This window comes from Patagioenas fasciata, chromosome 3 (assembly GCF_037038585.1).
Source record: "Patagioenas fasciata isolate bPatFas1 chromosome 3, bPatFas1.hap1, whole genome shotgun sequence".
Classification (NCBI taxonomy): Eukaryota; Metazoa; Chordata; class Aves; order Columbiformes; family Columbidae; genus Patagioenas; species Patagioenas fasciata.
Window position 1 is genome coordinate 42,464,072 of NC_092522.1, and position 13,740 is coordinate 42,477,811.

Here is a 13,740-nt window from a genome sequence, read left to right on the forward strand (position 1 = left end):
TGCCCTTAATTGCTATCAAAGTTAAATACACATACATTTACTGTTTGGACCATACTTTGTATTCACTGCAACAGTTCCTTTGGAAGCTCATGTTCTTAAATCACATGGGTTGGGGCAGTGGCGAGGAGGGTTCACATCAAAAACATGATCATCAGAAGGCAATAAGAAGTCAATGACACATTGCTGCTGCCTCTCCAAAGATATAATCCTGCAGAGACTACCAAGGATTTATTGCGAGATTAATTTTCCAGCATTGCAACTGCTTCCCCAGGGCAGACAACAAGCTACAGTGGGGTCACAAAACCAAAAAGAGGTAACACCAGAGAAAAAGAAAGCTTCAATGCTCTGGATAGATTCCAGCTCCACATTGTAATACGCTATCTGGATACAGCGGCAGTTCAAAAGTCCTTCCCTACAGGCTGGTCATGCAAATGGCTTGCACAAACAGTGATGGTCAACAAGTCAATAAACTGCAACTTCTCTTGCCTTTGCTACAGCATTTGGCTTAGCTGCAAGAGTATACACTGAGCCATACTACGATGTTACACCAGCCTGAGCAGTCTGTAATTTCCTAGGTATTAGAGAAATAAAAGTAGAGGAAGCATCAGCAGAAAAATTCTTTCGTAAGCAAGCAGTTCGCGGTGTGCTAGAAATAAACAAAAATCAAAATAGGAAGCATGTTTAGACATGCCTTTTTTTAATCTAGAGATTATCTTGACCTGAAAAAAAGTCTTAGTCATCTCTTCATAAATCTCAGTAGCTCTTTAAAAAATTTATTCTGTAGATCAGCAACAATATTTGTTAAATTGAAAAGTAATCTGTATACATCTGTGCAACAGATAAGAAAACATATCACATTTGCAACTGACTTTGCAACCCATCTATGCAGGAGATGACCCCAAATGCCTATAATTTTCATTAAAACTCTGAGTAGAAAAAACCCCAAACTTTCAGATAACACTGTAGTTGCAGACAACTGATTGCTTAACTCCCTACATAATCTAATCAAGTTAGAAGACCATGCATAAAAACTTGCTTGCGTTGCACCTATAAGAGCTGTTGAAAAACGGAAAACAAACGACTTCATAACTTACATCCCTAAGCTTGCTTCGTGCTACAAGCTTATACAATGCATTGATGCATGCTGTAATTGGAGAGATGGTGCACTGAACACAGCGCAACACAAGCACAATCGAATAGGCATTGCAGCAACTACAGCATTTGGCATTTGCAACATTTTAACTGGTAAGTGTACCAATTCCATTTGCAGGTCTCTATCTGGGCAGTATTTTATAGCCCTCAAGTGGATGAACAATGTTGCTCTGAACAACTCACAGAGTTGGTCACCATGAGTATATCCCTACAGTCTAACCATTTTTCCCAAAATGACAACTGAGAAGATAAACCTGATCTCTGCCACACTCCCCCTTTTGATACTCACGTTCCCTTTTGATTATCTGCTCAAGAACTTAAATGGATTATTTAATGAAACAATGTAATGAAGTACTTAAAAAGCAGGGACAGAGGAGGTGGTGAAAATAAACTAAGTCAACATATAGAGGACCACTATTTGGCACTCATGAATCTGAAATAATAGCCCATAAGTGTCTCAGCAAAACAGACAAGGGCATTGGGGTGAAGCTTCTACCAGTAATACTGGTAATGTTAAATTAGCCTTGCAGAGCTGCCATGAAAATTTATCAGGCCAGCTAGAAAATTAACGCATATGCTCCCTTGTTGTGACAAGGAAGAGGGATTGCGTAGGAGTGCATTAATTTGATTTATTTATTTGGGAGGGCGGAGATGAAACTATGTCCTTCAAAAGAATAGATCATTTTAAGCTTCTGTGTGTGGCACTGCTTTTGTAAAGAGGATCAATGGCTCCTCCCGCCCCCATGCAGCAAGCTTGCTGTCGTGTGGCACGTGTGTTCCCAGGTGGCTCGGAGTGCACTCGGAGGGAATGTCACCCAGGGCTGGCAGGGTGTTTGTACCAGTCTGCCCTAAGATCAGTATGTGGTGGGCCATTCTGCAAGTTGCCATTTCAAACTGAGATGCTTCATTGTGGCTCTTGGTACTTTTAGAATGACGGCATCACAAGCTCTGTCTTCTCCAAGCTTAAAATCAGAGGGTGATCTCTGACAGGATTATGTGGAAATGTGTGTTTCAATGATTACAGTTATGTAAAAGGCTTGCAAAGGAAAGCCTTGCTACAATGAGATTCACTTACTCTTCCTGTCAGCATATATGGCTAGGTTTCAGGATTTACTTCTAAAAGTATAAAGAACTAATTGACACAGCACAGTTTTCTCTACTCTGAATATCTTCTTTTGCTTAAAAAGGGAGAGTAAGGGCTTTTGATTATGAATTAAAAAAAAAAAAAAATCAGTGTGGCTAGGCTTATTCTCTTGTCCCAACAATAGCCATAGACTGTCATTTTAAGATTGTCCCCCCTTTACCTGAGATGTAATTCACACCTAGAATATTTCATCTGCCTTTGAATTTCACAAGTAACATAATTAAGGTTTATGTTCTGTTCTGCAGAGGACCTACAAAGCCATGCCTCGTAACCAGGACACACTTTATTGTTAAAATGAAAATTCAAACTTATGGAATTCTGCATAAAGCAATATTTTCATCTTCTTTTCTACCATATTCTCAGTTGCAGCTCAAAACTATTTAATGCAAACTTCACTACATTTTTCTTACTTTCAGTCATAAAAACGTCATTACTGTAAGTTTGTCATGTAAGAATAGGGTCTGTCTTGCTATAAATAAAATCTTGTTCAATTAAAACAACTGTAAATGTATTTTTCTATCATACCTGTAATTTAGAAAGATTTCAAAGCAATATATAAACTGATTGTATTGGCTCCATCTCCCATTAATTAAACATCCAAGGAGAGGGACTTAGCTGCCTTGCAAGACTTGAAGTTTTCCATCCCAGTCTTTAGAAGGCAGGAGGAATTTTAAAAGGCAGAATACATTATTTAAATTGGAAGTTAATGAGGGAACTGTAGTTAAGAGAGTTGACCATAGTCAAGTCTCTGCTTGACTTGAACCACAGGAGGAAAGACCTAGGCTTGCACCAGGCTGCAAACGGCTTCTTCTTAATTCTAAGTTAGATAATTAACAAAAGATGGTCTCGGGAACAGCTGTGTAACTGAGCTTACTCACTTATCTCTCCTGGCCCTCACAAAGTGTTTTGACCAGAACTTTTATAATGACTGTACAGGAACTGCAAATGGCATATGGATATGTGGTGGCATTTTGACCAACAGTCAAAAAGGAAAGCAGCAATGACTGCTGGTTAATTGAAACTCTGTTAAGTGTTTTAGCTTTTCTCTATTTACCACTATTAACACAAAGTTTTTCTGCTTCTCGAAAAAGTTTTATACTTTTTTTGGATAAAGTTTAATATCCTGGCTGTAAAATAAGAAAAAAAAAAAAAGCTCTAATTAAAATACCTGTCTCTTCTCTTTTTAAAACAGCATTTGCTAATAAAATATTTTAAAACCTTCTTACATTATACATACTTTTGCTAAGAAAATAAGGCCCTGTACTTCAAGCTCTGAGAGAAAACGGATTAAAGTTAACTATTGGAATCATATGTAGCATACAGAAGCAAATAAAACCCCCCAAACTGAAGGGGCTGCAAAGTGGGATTTCAGAAGAAAAGTTCATTGTATGAAGTATTTTGGTCTGAATGCAGAAAACTACTTAAGGAGGAGCTTTGTTTGTATACCTTTCCGTGGGATGTATTCCTTATTAAGTTACTTGGTAAAGGCCTACAGTTTTATTTCTAGCAATCCCAGATTTTTTTAAAGTGGTAATCCAGAACTGTACAACAAATTGACAAAAAGCAAGACTACCTTGGGTTAAGCTATAAGCAGCAGACAAACCCCTTTGCTAATAAAATATATTGGATACATGAATAATATGACTTTGAAAAGAAGCTAACTTGGCAGATTCAGTATTCGTACCACGGCGTCAGATTTGCACCATTTTTCTGCTTATATGCTTGCCCCTTTACATACCAACAAATAGCTCAGATACCCTGTAAGCATTTCATATGGATACATAATATTAGGCCAAGCACTGGCTCCGGCACGTGGGTCACAACAACCACAGGCAGCTCTACAGGCTTGAGGAAGCGTGGCTGGGAAGCTGTCTGGAGGAAAAGGATCTGGGGGTTTTGACTGACAGATGACTGAACATGAGCCAGCTCTGTGCCCAGGTGGCCAAAAGGGCCAACAGCATTCTGGCTTATATCAGAAACAGTGTGGCCAGCAGGACTAGAGAAGTGATCATCCCCTTGTACTTGGCACTGGTGAGGCCTTACCTTGAATACTGTGTTCAGTTTTGGGCCTCTCACTACAAGAAAGATATTGAGGTGCTGACGAAGCTGGTGAGGGGCCTGGAGCACAAGTCTGATGAGAAGTGGCTGATGGAACTGGGGCTGTTTAGCCTGGAGAAAAGGAGGCAGAGGGGAGACCTTATTGCTGTCTACAACTACTTGAAAGGAGGTTGTAGCGTGGAGGGTGTTGTTCTCTTCTCCCAAGTAGCAAGCACTAGGACAAGGGGAAATGGCCTCAAGTTGTGTTGGGGAGGTTTAGATTGGATATTAGGAAAAATTCTTCATGGAAAGGCTTGTCAGGCATTGGAACAGGTTGCCCAGGGAAGTGGTGGAGTCACCATCCCTGGAGGTGTTTAAAAGGCATTTAGACAAGGTTCTTAGGGATGTGGTTTAGTGCTATAATTAGGTTATGGTTAGTCTCGATGATCCTGAGGGTCTCTTCCAACTGAAATTATTACATGATTCTATTCTATAATTCTTGCAAACTCAAAACTACAGGACCCAAGCCATACCAGAGAACAGGGGATCTCAACAAGGACTCTGCCACCCTGGGAGACTCTGTCTCCAGGTCTAGTAGAGATTGACGGAGACTTTGTTTCTGCAATCAAATCAGCTACTAGTCACTATGTACTCAGTACTTTTTTAAAGTCTTGGTGTACAAAAAGTGCCAACCGAAAGCTAGTACCTTTTGTCATGGTAGACAGTCTCATTGTCTCTGCTTTACGAAAAAAACCTCACATGATAATTTTCAAATAAGGAAAAACATGAAGATTTTACTGTTTTCCCTAACTGTCACTCAGATTAGGGCTTATGTTCTAAACTTTGATTTCACGTGGCAAAACAGAACTTTTTTGCTTGATTGCTTGTACATAATTTCATTCTCACAGAAATGACAGCAGAGATCTATGAAGAGGTTATACACTTCTGATATCTGCTGCTGTCAACTGTGCTTGAAAGTTCTTTGTTAGCTGTATGAATCTAGTTTCTATAAAATGACAGTGATTTTCCATCATCTGCATGCTTACAATATGTATTTCCGTTTTGCTATTATTTAAAGCCAGAATCAGGATTTAGTGGATTTTCAGTCATGTAATTAGTAATTGTAAATGGTAGACTAAAAGCAAGTGACATAAAGGATCTAAATTAGACAACTACATGAGATGATTCTTTGATCTCAATATGACGTCAAACAAAACTTCTTAACTGTAAATACATATAAAAGTACTTTTCTCCATTTTCAATAAATTAATATTACACCTCCATTTAAAAATATTAATGAAATTTTGTCCTACCACATGATTTTTGTACCTTGTTTATTTCAAAATAATCTTCTGCCTTCCATTCTAACTTATTTGTGGTGATTTTGTAAATACTTATTTCATGACATGTTTTAGCACAGTAAATTGATTTTTTTTTTTTTTTTGCTGCCATGTTGGTACATTTAATGTAATTAATTTCATTTCATTCATGTGCTACCATTGCATTTTCTAGGTGCTTTTTTCAGAACCACTGTATGAAAACATTGTTCTCTTATCAGATGACCACAGCCCAAACAATGCAAATTCAAAGGCTTCAGGAGGACAAAAAAAGAAGAAATGTTATGGCTGGGTGCAAAGATCAGTCTGCTTGTCAAACCATCAGTCAAATCTTTTTTTAGTACTTTAATACTTATTTTAGTACTAAAACAGTATCAGTGAAAGCAAGTTAACAGTACTGCTTTCTCAGGGGTGCCAAACCCTCTCAGTTCCTGGTGTCTTCCAGGCAAGCTGGAAGTGCTCACCACTTCTGAAAAACAACCCCTAGGGCAACAATATTTGGTAACATTAACTGGAAAAGCAAAATACAAGCGTATAATGAAACAATACAATCTGCTGCGCTGTCCTTAACTCACCCTGCCGCACTGAGAAATTTCAGGTATTGCAAAACAGCCCCAGATGCTGCATATTACAAATTTTAATCAGTACTGAAATTAATCCTTCTTCTCCCTGATTTACCCCCCCTGGCTCACACACAACTCAGGCCTCTTGTTAAGAACAATTCAAAAAGACTCCCACCAGTGTTAGCCAACACTATGCTTTATACGGCCAGAAAAAGTGCTATGGAAAGGCTCAAGGCACTTTTTCCTTGCCAGAGACTCTGAGTACTGGAAGTCTTAGCACTGGGATAGCAAGCCAGAAAAGAAACTAGATTCCCTGTAAAGCATAAGCTTTCTAACAGTATCAATATGCTGTTTCTCATCCCATCCTGTAAAATGCAAATGGCATGAACATAGCAATTTTAAAACAGCTTCTATAGCATTAATTCAGGATTTTTTTACATGAAACTGAACAGTTCTCTCCTGTAGCTTAAAATGCTGAACTTGCAGTGGGCTCAAAAGAAAACTGATCCAGAGGGACGATATTTAATTTACTCTTCTGTTGTACATGTATATGGGCTTAGCACAGTCTGTCAACAAAATGCTCATCTTCAAAATCATCCTTTAAGTGACCACAAGCCAACGGATTTAGTTCAAAAGTTTGATTACATGTATGAACATGTACATGGGCTTCCACATCTGCATGTTGGCAAGAGCTTGTGTACATCTTTGTGCATATGGCCCTCAGTCCTGGTATGTGGTGTGCTTCCTGACATCCCACAGAAAGACAAGGTGTTTTAGGACAGGTCACAATGAATAATCTTGGAAAGGAGATAAGAAGCTCTTTAGGTGGGGAGAAAAAACAAAAAGGTCCATTTCCAGCTCTGGAGAATTTGCCAAATGTAATAACATCAGCATGAATCCCCAGTATTTAGTTCCTTGCTTGGCTGCTCTCCCTCAGCAATCACGGGTTCTTGCTCTCTATGCATTAGCTTCTGATCTATAGAGAAGTACTGTTACTTTATTGCCACGGGATGTTGTACTGTTAAATGCATTAAAAATAGAGATGAACTAAGAAGAAACCTTTTTACAAGAGTTCCCCCTCCAGCATCTGGAACTGTGTCATTTCACAATAATCTCATTTTTTCATTTAAAGAAAAAGCTTTTAAGGTCCCACGATTGCAAATGCACCACAACCAGAAGACAAAGTGAAGATGTCATCATACGCGCTCCAAGAAAGTCCCAAAGCAGTATATCTTCTATATTTTCAGAAGACAAAGTTAGCTTACGAAGCGCTCATCCTTGTTGTGGTCTATGAGCAACGCTGCAGAAAGGTGACTTCAGGCTTAAAAGTTCTTTCTTAGTTTTGGCTGAACACAAAACTGCCTAAACTTCGCAAAATTAGAAGCCATACATTCATATACAGAGTTTATTACATATGTAGTTCTCACCTATACAGAATAGGCACTGAAAAGCAGATTTTATTCTATGAATAGAAACAAACATGTTACATCATAGGCATTATATTGACCTCTGATATGAAACTGTGATTTAAAAGGAACTGTCAGCCCATCTCCTAACAGTCTCTGTCAGAATAAAAAAAAAAAAAACCAAAAAAAAGCTGTTCACATTCATTGACACTCATATGTAAAAACCAATCTAATTTTTAGAAACACAGAGCACTGCTGGTCGAGAAGGAGGTAAACAGGTAAAATATTTTTTTCTGAATTTACTCAGAACAATTAATAAGTATAGATTTCTTTACAGGTTAAAAAATGATATATGAAGGAATATTTATCACAGTTTGAAGCTGTAAATTTCTAAAATATTTTAATTGAGATAAATATGGAAGATTTTATAGGATTCACAGTATTTACCTCAGCAATCTCTATCCTTCTTGCAAGTTCATCAAGAGAAGAAAAGCTGTCATCTAGCGATAAAGCTTCCAGTGAGTTGTAAGATGCTCGTTCAGGTGAAATATCTGGAACAGCATCGAAGTCCTCTTGGCTTCCTAAGTTTGCAAATGACTCTTCAGTGTCTATTATGTTACCATTCAAAAATCTGAGAAATAAATCTTCTTGTTCTTCATTATTTACTTTCTCCTCCTGTCCTGCTGTTCTCTGTATTTCCTTGCATACTTGTAAATGGGCAGTATTCTCATGCTCAGACACTTTATTACACCCAGAGCATACATTTGATGCAGTTCTGTCCTGCGAAGATCTATCGTCATCAGGCTGTTTCTGTTGCTGCTTTAAATTACTGTTTCCAGGCTGGCCACTAGTAATTTCTGAAGGGTCAGCATCATGTTTTGATCTGAGCAGATTTCTATCAGCTTGCACACCTTTATCAGCAGGAACCAAATCAGTAGGCATAGAATCAGCGTCTGTTAAAACCAAAGCATCTACCATTGGCTCAAGAGGGAGTTTCACTCCAGGCTCCCCAGCTGCGCCTTCTATTTTTTCTGCATCCTTAGAGAGTTGTCTTTCTGTCGGCTGCAAACTGTTATCTTTACTGGCATCCCCAGATGACAAACAGCCTGAAGAAGGCCTGCCCACTGTCCCTGTGGACTGGGTGTGTGGCTCCAATGTTGATTCAGCACTGCAGTGCTGCTCCTCCATGTGGTCCTTTCCTGCAGCTACCCAAACGCTTGCTGCCTCTGTGTGTCTCTCAGTTCGTTTTTCACCTGGAGAACTAGTGCTCCGCTGTTTATCTTCTTTCTTTGGTCCAATGCCAGGACAAGTTTCAGTACCTAAGTGCAACAGGAAAAACAGTTCCCGTGTTTTTAAATGATTCAAAGCATCAGCCCAGGGGGGAAAGAGTATACTGTGATTTGATAACACTGTAACCTAATGCTTTAAAATGCACTCGCATAAAGGGCAGGTTATTTTATGCTCCAGAGTCAGAATAAAACTTTCGTTAGTGGTCTGAAAAGCTGACTCATGATTCAGCAAAGTATTTGCACACATTCTTGCAGGTAAAGCACATGCTTTAGTGCCCTCCTATAAAGAGTCACTCCCATACTTCAAACTCTATATGTATGTTACTATCTTTCTGAACAGCCACATTTCTTCTAAGGCGTATTTTATGTGAGTGCATCTCATGGAGGCCTGGAGTACAGACAAATGCACTTAATTACAGAAAACTCTATTTTGATGCCATTGTATCTATCACACAGGGATTGAGATCATACTAGTTTAATAAATTTTAAATTCAATTCTTTTAAGTGGGTAACTAACTACTTCGGTTAATGCTGAATTAAATATCCCATTAGAATATTTTACATAACGGACTGCACAAAAAGATGTTGCTTTTTGGATACATAAGTTAGTTTACATGTTAAAAAATGCAACTGGATACAGATTATTTCTGTGTTCACATTTACAATACAAATGAAGACTGATTTTTCATATCTGAAATTTCAGAAAGAAACAAGGTGAATTCTACATAGCTTGTGAATTCACCTACTATGGCAATGACTTGCTGATGAAGGAGTAGATGGTTAGCCCAAGCTGTCAATAAAATTATTAGACATTAGCCATTACAAGAAGCTCAAAGCCAAAACTCCTCTTTCAGGTTTATGAAGAGAGAAAGGATGTGTTTGCAATTAGAACAGCAAAGCAAGCTACCTATGACAGAAACTTATCTTTTATTCCATACTTTAATAAAAGCCAGGTTAAGACTATTATTACAGTAGGATTATTGTTACAGAAATAGTAATAACCTCAAACAACAAATTAATACCTCTAGAAAACACATTTGTGTTTTTTGTGCATAGCAAAAAGCAGAAGGGTCTTATGAATAGATTAACGAAGAGATCAAACAATGCCCTTATTAACAGTATATGTTCTCACAAGAATGACTGAAGATCTTCATGTAAATCTTCTTCTTCTTCACCTGTCAAAACCTCATTTAAAATCTAAGCAATTTCCTGAAGTTGTTACATGAAACAGGGTCACATTCACTAGCCTTTAAAGAAATGTTTGCATTAATTCATTGTATTGAACAATTTTATTAAATTATAAACCAGCCCCATTTTGAAAGATAACGAAATACAAGGTAGCATAGAAAAGACAGGCTTGGAAATTGAAAAAGAGAATATCCAATCATCTCAAAATGTAGAAAAAAAAATCAGAACAACATTAACAGCAAGAAAGGGTACAGGGAGTCTAACTTCTGTAAAACATTGTAAGAAAAAATCGGTATGAAATAGGGATTTTTTGAAAATTACACACAGAGGAGTAGATAGCTCAAGGGATTTGTAACAGGGTACTGAGCCCTTCACATATAGGTCATGAGTTCAAACACAGCCTGTATTAGTGGTACAAGACTTTGTTACCATCTGTCAATTTTTCTTAATGGATATATCCACATTACAACAGGCATCTTTGTTGGCAGTTTCGACTGCAACAAAGATTAAATGGAATTGGAAATTAAATCAAATTCTTTACCATGAAAGGTGTCCCTGGAGCTTAAGGATCTGTTCCTAAGAAAGTAAAAAATGATTCTGGCATTGTTATCTAACTACAGATTAATGGATTAATTTCTGCTTTAGATTAGTAAGGAAGTGTGATTTTACTTCAAAGATGCTATCATAGTATAATGCAACAATCTACAATGTAATATATATATTTACATATAATCTAACACTACTTCTTACTGATAATCACTAGATAAACTATTATTTTGAGCACATGAAATAAAGGGCAGTCTTCAAACCACTTGAAAATTTCCTTTTCCTGTCTTACTGTGAGTCATACTTCTATAACACTACCAGCAGCTAAATTAGGTATCTCTCCCTGCAGATTGGTAGATAAATTTCTAAGAGAAGAAAAAGTTTACAGATTTACTTCTCATTTTTCATGATGCAGAGAAAAAAAACACACCCAAAAAGCAGAAGACAAACATTCTAAGTTTTCAATGACAAGGTCCATGCATTTAGGCTAATGCTGAACAGACTCTATGGTTATTATAGTATAGGATTCTGCTGGTGTTCAGGCAAAATCAAAAACCATGCCCAAATTGCCATATTGCTTCTAGTCCTGAGCTGGATCGCTCAGCCACACCTCAAATATTTTTTGCACCACACTAAGCAGTGTATACAAATTCAGAGTTATAAATCACCTTTGTCCAATTTCTGTATTAGTTCATACCGATGCCTTCCCTACCCACAACCTTCTAACTGCAACACCAGCGTTCGGCCTGCGATGCTGCTGCGTTGACTCAGTGAGGGGCAGCAGTAGTCAACTGACCACACACTGCCTGAACAGATCAAGAGACCTGGTGCAGGGTGCATCCTCACGAACGTGCTAATCTTGTGAAAATCACCTTTTGCAAATCTTAAGCACTTAAACTTGAGCTAGGCTCGAAATATTTGCATCTTTGTATTGAAAAAGCTGTGCTGGAAAACTCTCAGCAGAACTGCTTGCTATTGGATGACATAGCTTCCCTAATTTACAAGCGTTTCACAAGAACCCAAAGATTTCCATAACATTTTGATGAGTTAAGAGAAAGGCACAAAAATTCCATTTACACCATTAATTACTTCCACGGTAAGTTTAATATGTCTCGGTGTTCTACTACAGTACTTTAACATTGACACAAAATTCTCCTTAATTCACAAGTTTCAAATGTTCAGAAATCCTACTCTCCAGAAAGCTTTTGTTCCCAGCTTGGAATAAATGAAAAAACTCTAAGTGTCTAAATTTTTTCCACGGGAATTTCCAGCTATCCAAAAAGCATTTGTTTCTTTTGATCTGCATTCTGAGTTGTAGAACATGTTTGGTTTGTGTTTTCAATGTTTTGTGTTTAGTTAGGTTACAAGAACAGAGAAATAGCAATAGAGGGATCAAAGTAAAAGAGGATGAAGATGAGGAAGATCCCCACATGTAGAGAACTGTGACTGTTCATTAATTCCTGATTCTCCTGAACATCCTGGCTGATAGTTTAGGTTCGAAAGGGACCTCCTGAGGTCACTCAGGCCAACCCTCATACTGTAAGAAATTCTAGCTGTTTTTAAGGAAAGGTACTAAGTTTAGGCCAATTTTGGCAAACTGGAACATGGCAAAAAAAATACCTTTTTGCTCAAAGAGAGGAGAGAGAAAGCACAGCCTGGTAGTACCAATGCTCTTTCCCCGTCTGTCTTCATTTTAACAATTCATTAATTTGCAAATGTTTCATAAGAACCCAATGATTTTAGCAAATTACTCAGAACAAAACAGCCACTGCCTCAAGGCAGGAGGAGGAAAATGAAGCTGACATAAAAGTGTATACTGAAAAAAATTATCAGAAGCATGTTTTTCTCATCAAGTCCCCCATAAAAGCTTCCTAGTTTTCTGTGTTGTTACAGAAAAATGTGTCTCAAAATCAGTGTATCATATGTAACTTAAAATAGCTACTAATACTATTAGCTATACTAAATTGCCACAACTCAGAATATTTGTGATCAGACAGTTTACCTTATATTTTATACATACAAATTATGTATCTTATCTCTAGTTTTACACAGTTTTGCAGCTTATGTAGGCTGCTATAAATGCATGCACACTTAAAAGACTTTTTGATGGAGGTTAGAGTTTAATTACAATTCTGAATATCAATGACTAATTAAAATAGCATAGTATGTCCATTGTACAGTTTTGAAAAAAAATGAACATTTGCACAAATGGATTAATTTGTGGGAATCTAACAAATCCTGTAGCTTCAAACGAAATACCTTCATATTATTTATAGGATTATGTCATTACAGTATATTTAAAACAAACATAAACACACGTACATACATACCTGATTTTAAAGCAGCAGCTTCTCTTTCCATTACATTTTTTGATTCCATTAACTGAAGCAAACAACTGCTTTCCCACGTATTTTCTGCAGCTACTAGCTGTAAAATATGATAGTATTTCCTGTAATTTTTGGAATTAAATAGGAACACTGTGACCTTTTGAGACAACCAAACATCAAACAGTTTCTATACTTAATTGGAAAAACTGTACCTAATAATATTAAAAATATATTTATTAGCATTTTTTGACAAAGCAGAACTCAATTAAACAGCTGCTTACCTGATTTTTGTATGCCTGTGGCCTGCAGCAATAAAGAAAAAAAAATAAATTAAACAACTTAGTAGCAACATTCTTCATAACAAATGTCAGTGAAATATTATAAGCCTTTGCTCTGCTCTAATATTAGCACAGAACTTTTCCTACATTGAAACGGTGTCAGCATGGTAGTGTACTTTCAAGCACAGATCTGTACCATATGTGAATATCATCAGAAGACAAATTAGCCCAAACATTGCTCCACCTAATTGAGAAAGCAGTCAGAAGAAAGTTAACTGCAACATATCAAGCGGTCTAAATTCCTGCAAAACTTTATACTCAGAAGGAACTCTAACAACATTTAAAACTGTGTAAGGACTCAGTATCTACTAGTATTAAAAATACCAATCACTATAACAGAGATTGAGGAATGGGAAAAAACCCAAACCAAAACAACCATAAAATATATTTCCCTTTCACAGACGGTTTACACT

General features: G+C 37.3%; 1 protein-coding gene across 3 annotated transcripts in view; it reads right to left on the reverse strand.

The window, feature by feature from the left end:
- Positions 1–13,740, reverse strand: part of CNST (consortin, connexin sorting protein) — a 51,728-nt gene that overhangs the window by 6,323 nt on the left and 31,665 nt on the right. For all 3 annotated transcript variants that reach the window (XM_071806196.1, XM_065833499.2, XM_071806195.1), the window contains exons 7-9: positions 13,271–13,292; positions 12,993–13,089; positions 8,087–8,958 (exon numbers count right to left, since the gene is read on the reverse strand). In XM_071806196.1, the coding sequence (XP_071662297.1) occupies positions 8,087–8,958; positions 12,993–13,089; positions 13,271–13,292 (991 nt within the window). The remainder of the gene's footprint in view (positions 1–8,086; positions 8,959–12,992; positions 13,090–13,270; positions 13,293–13,740) is intronic.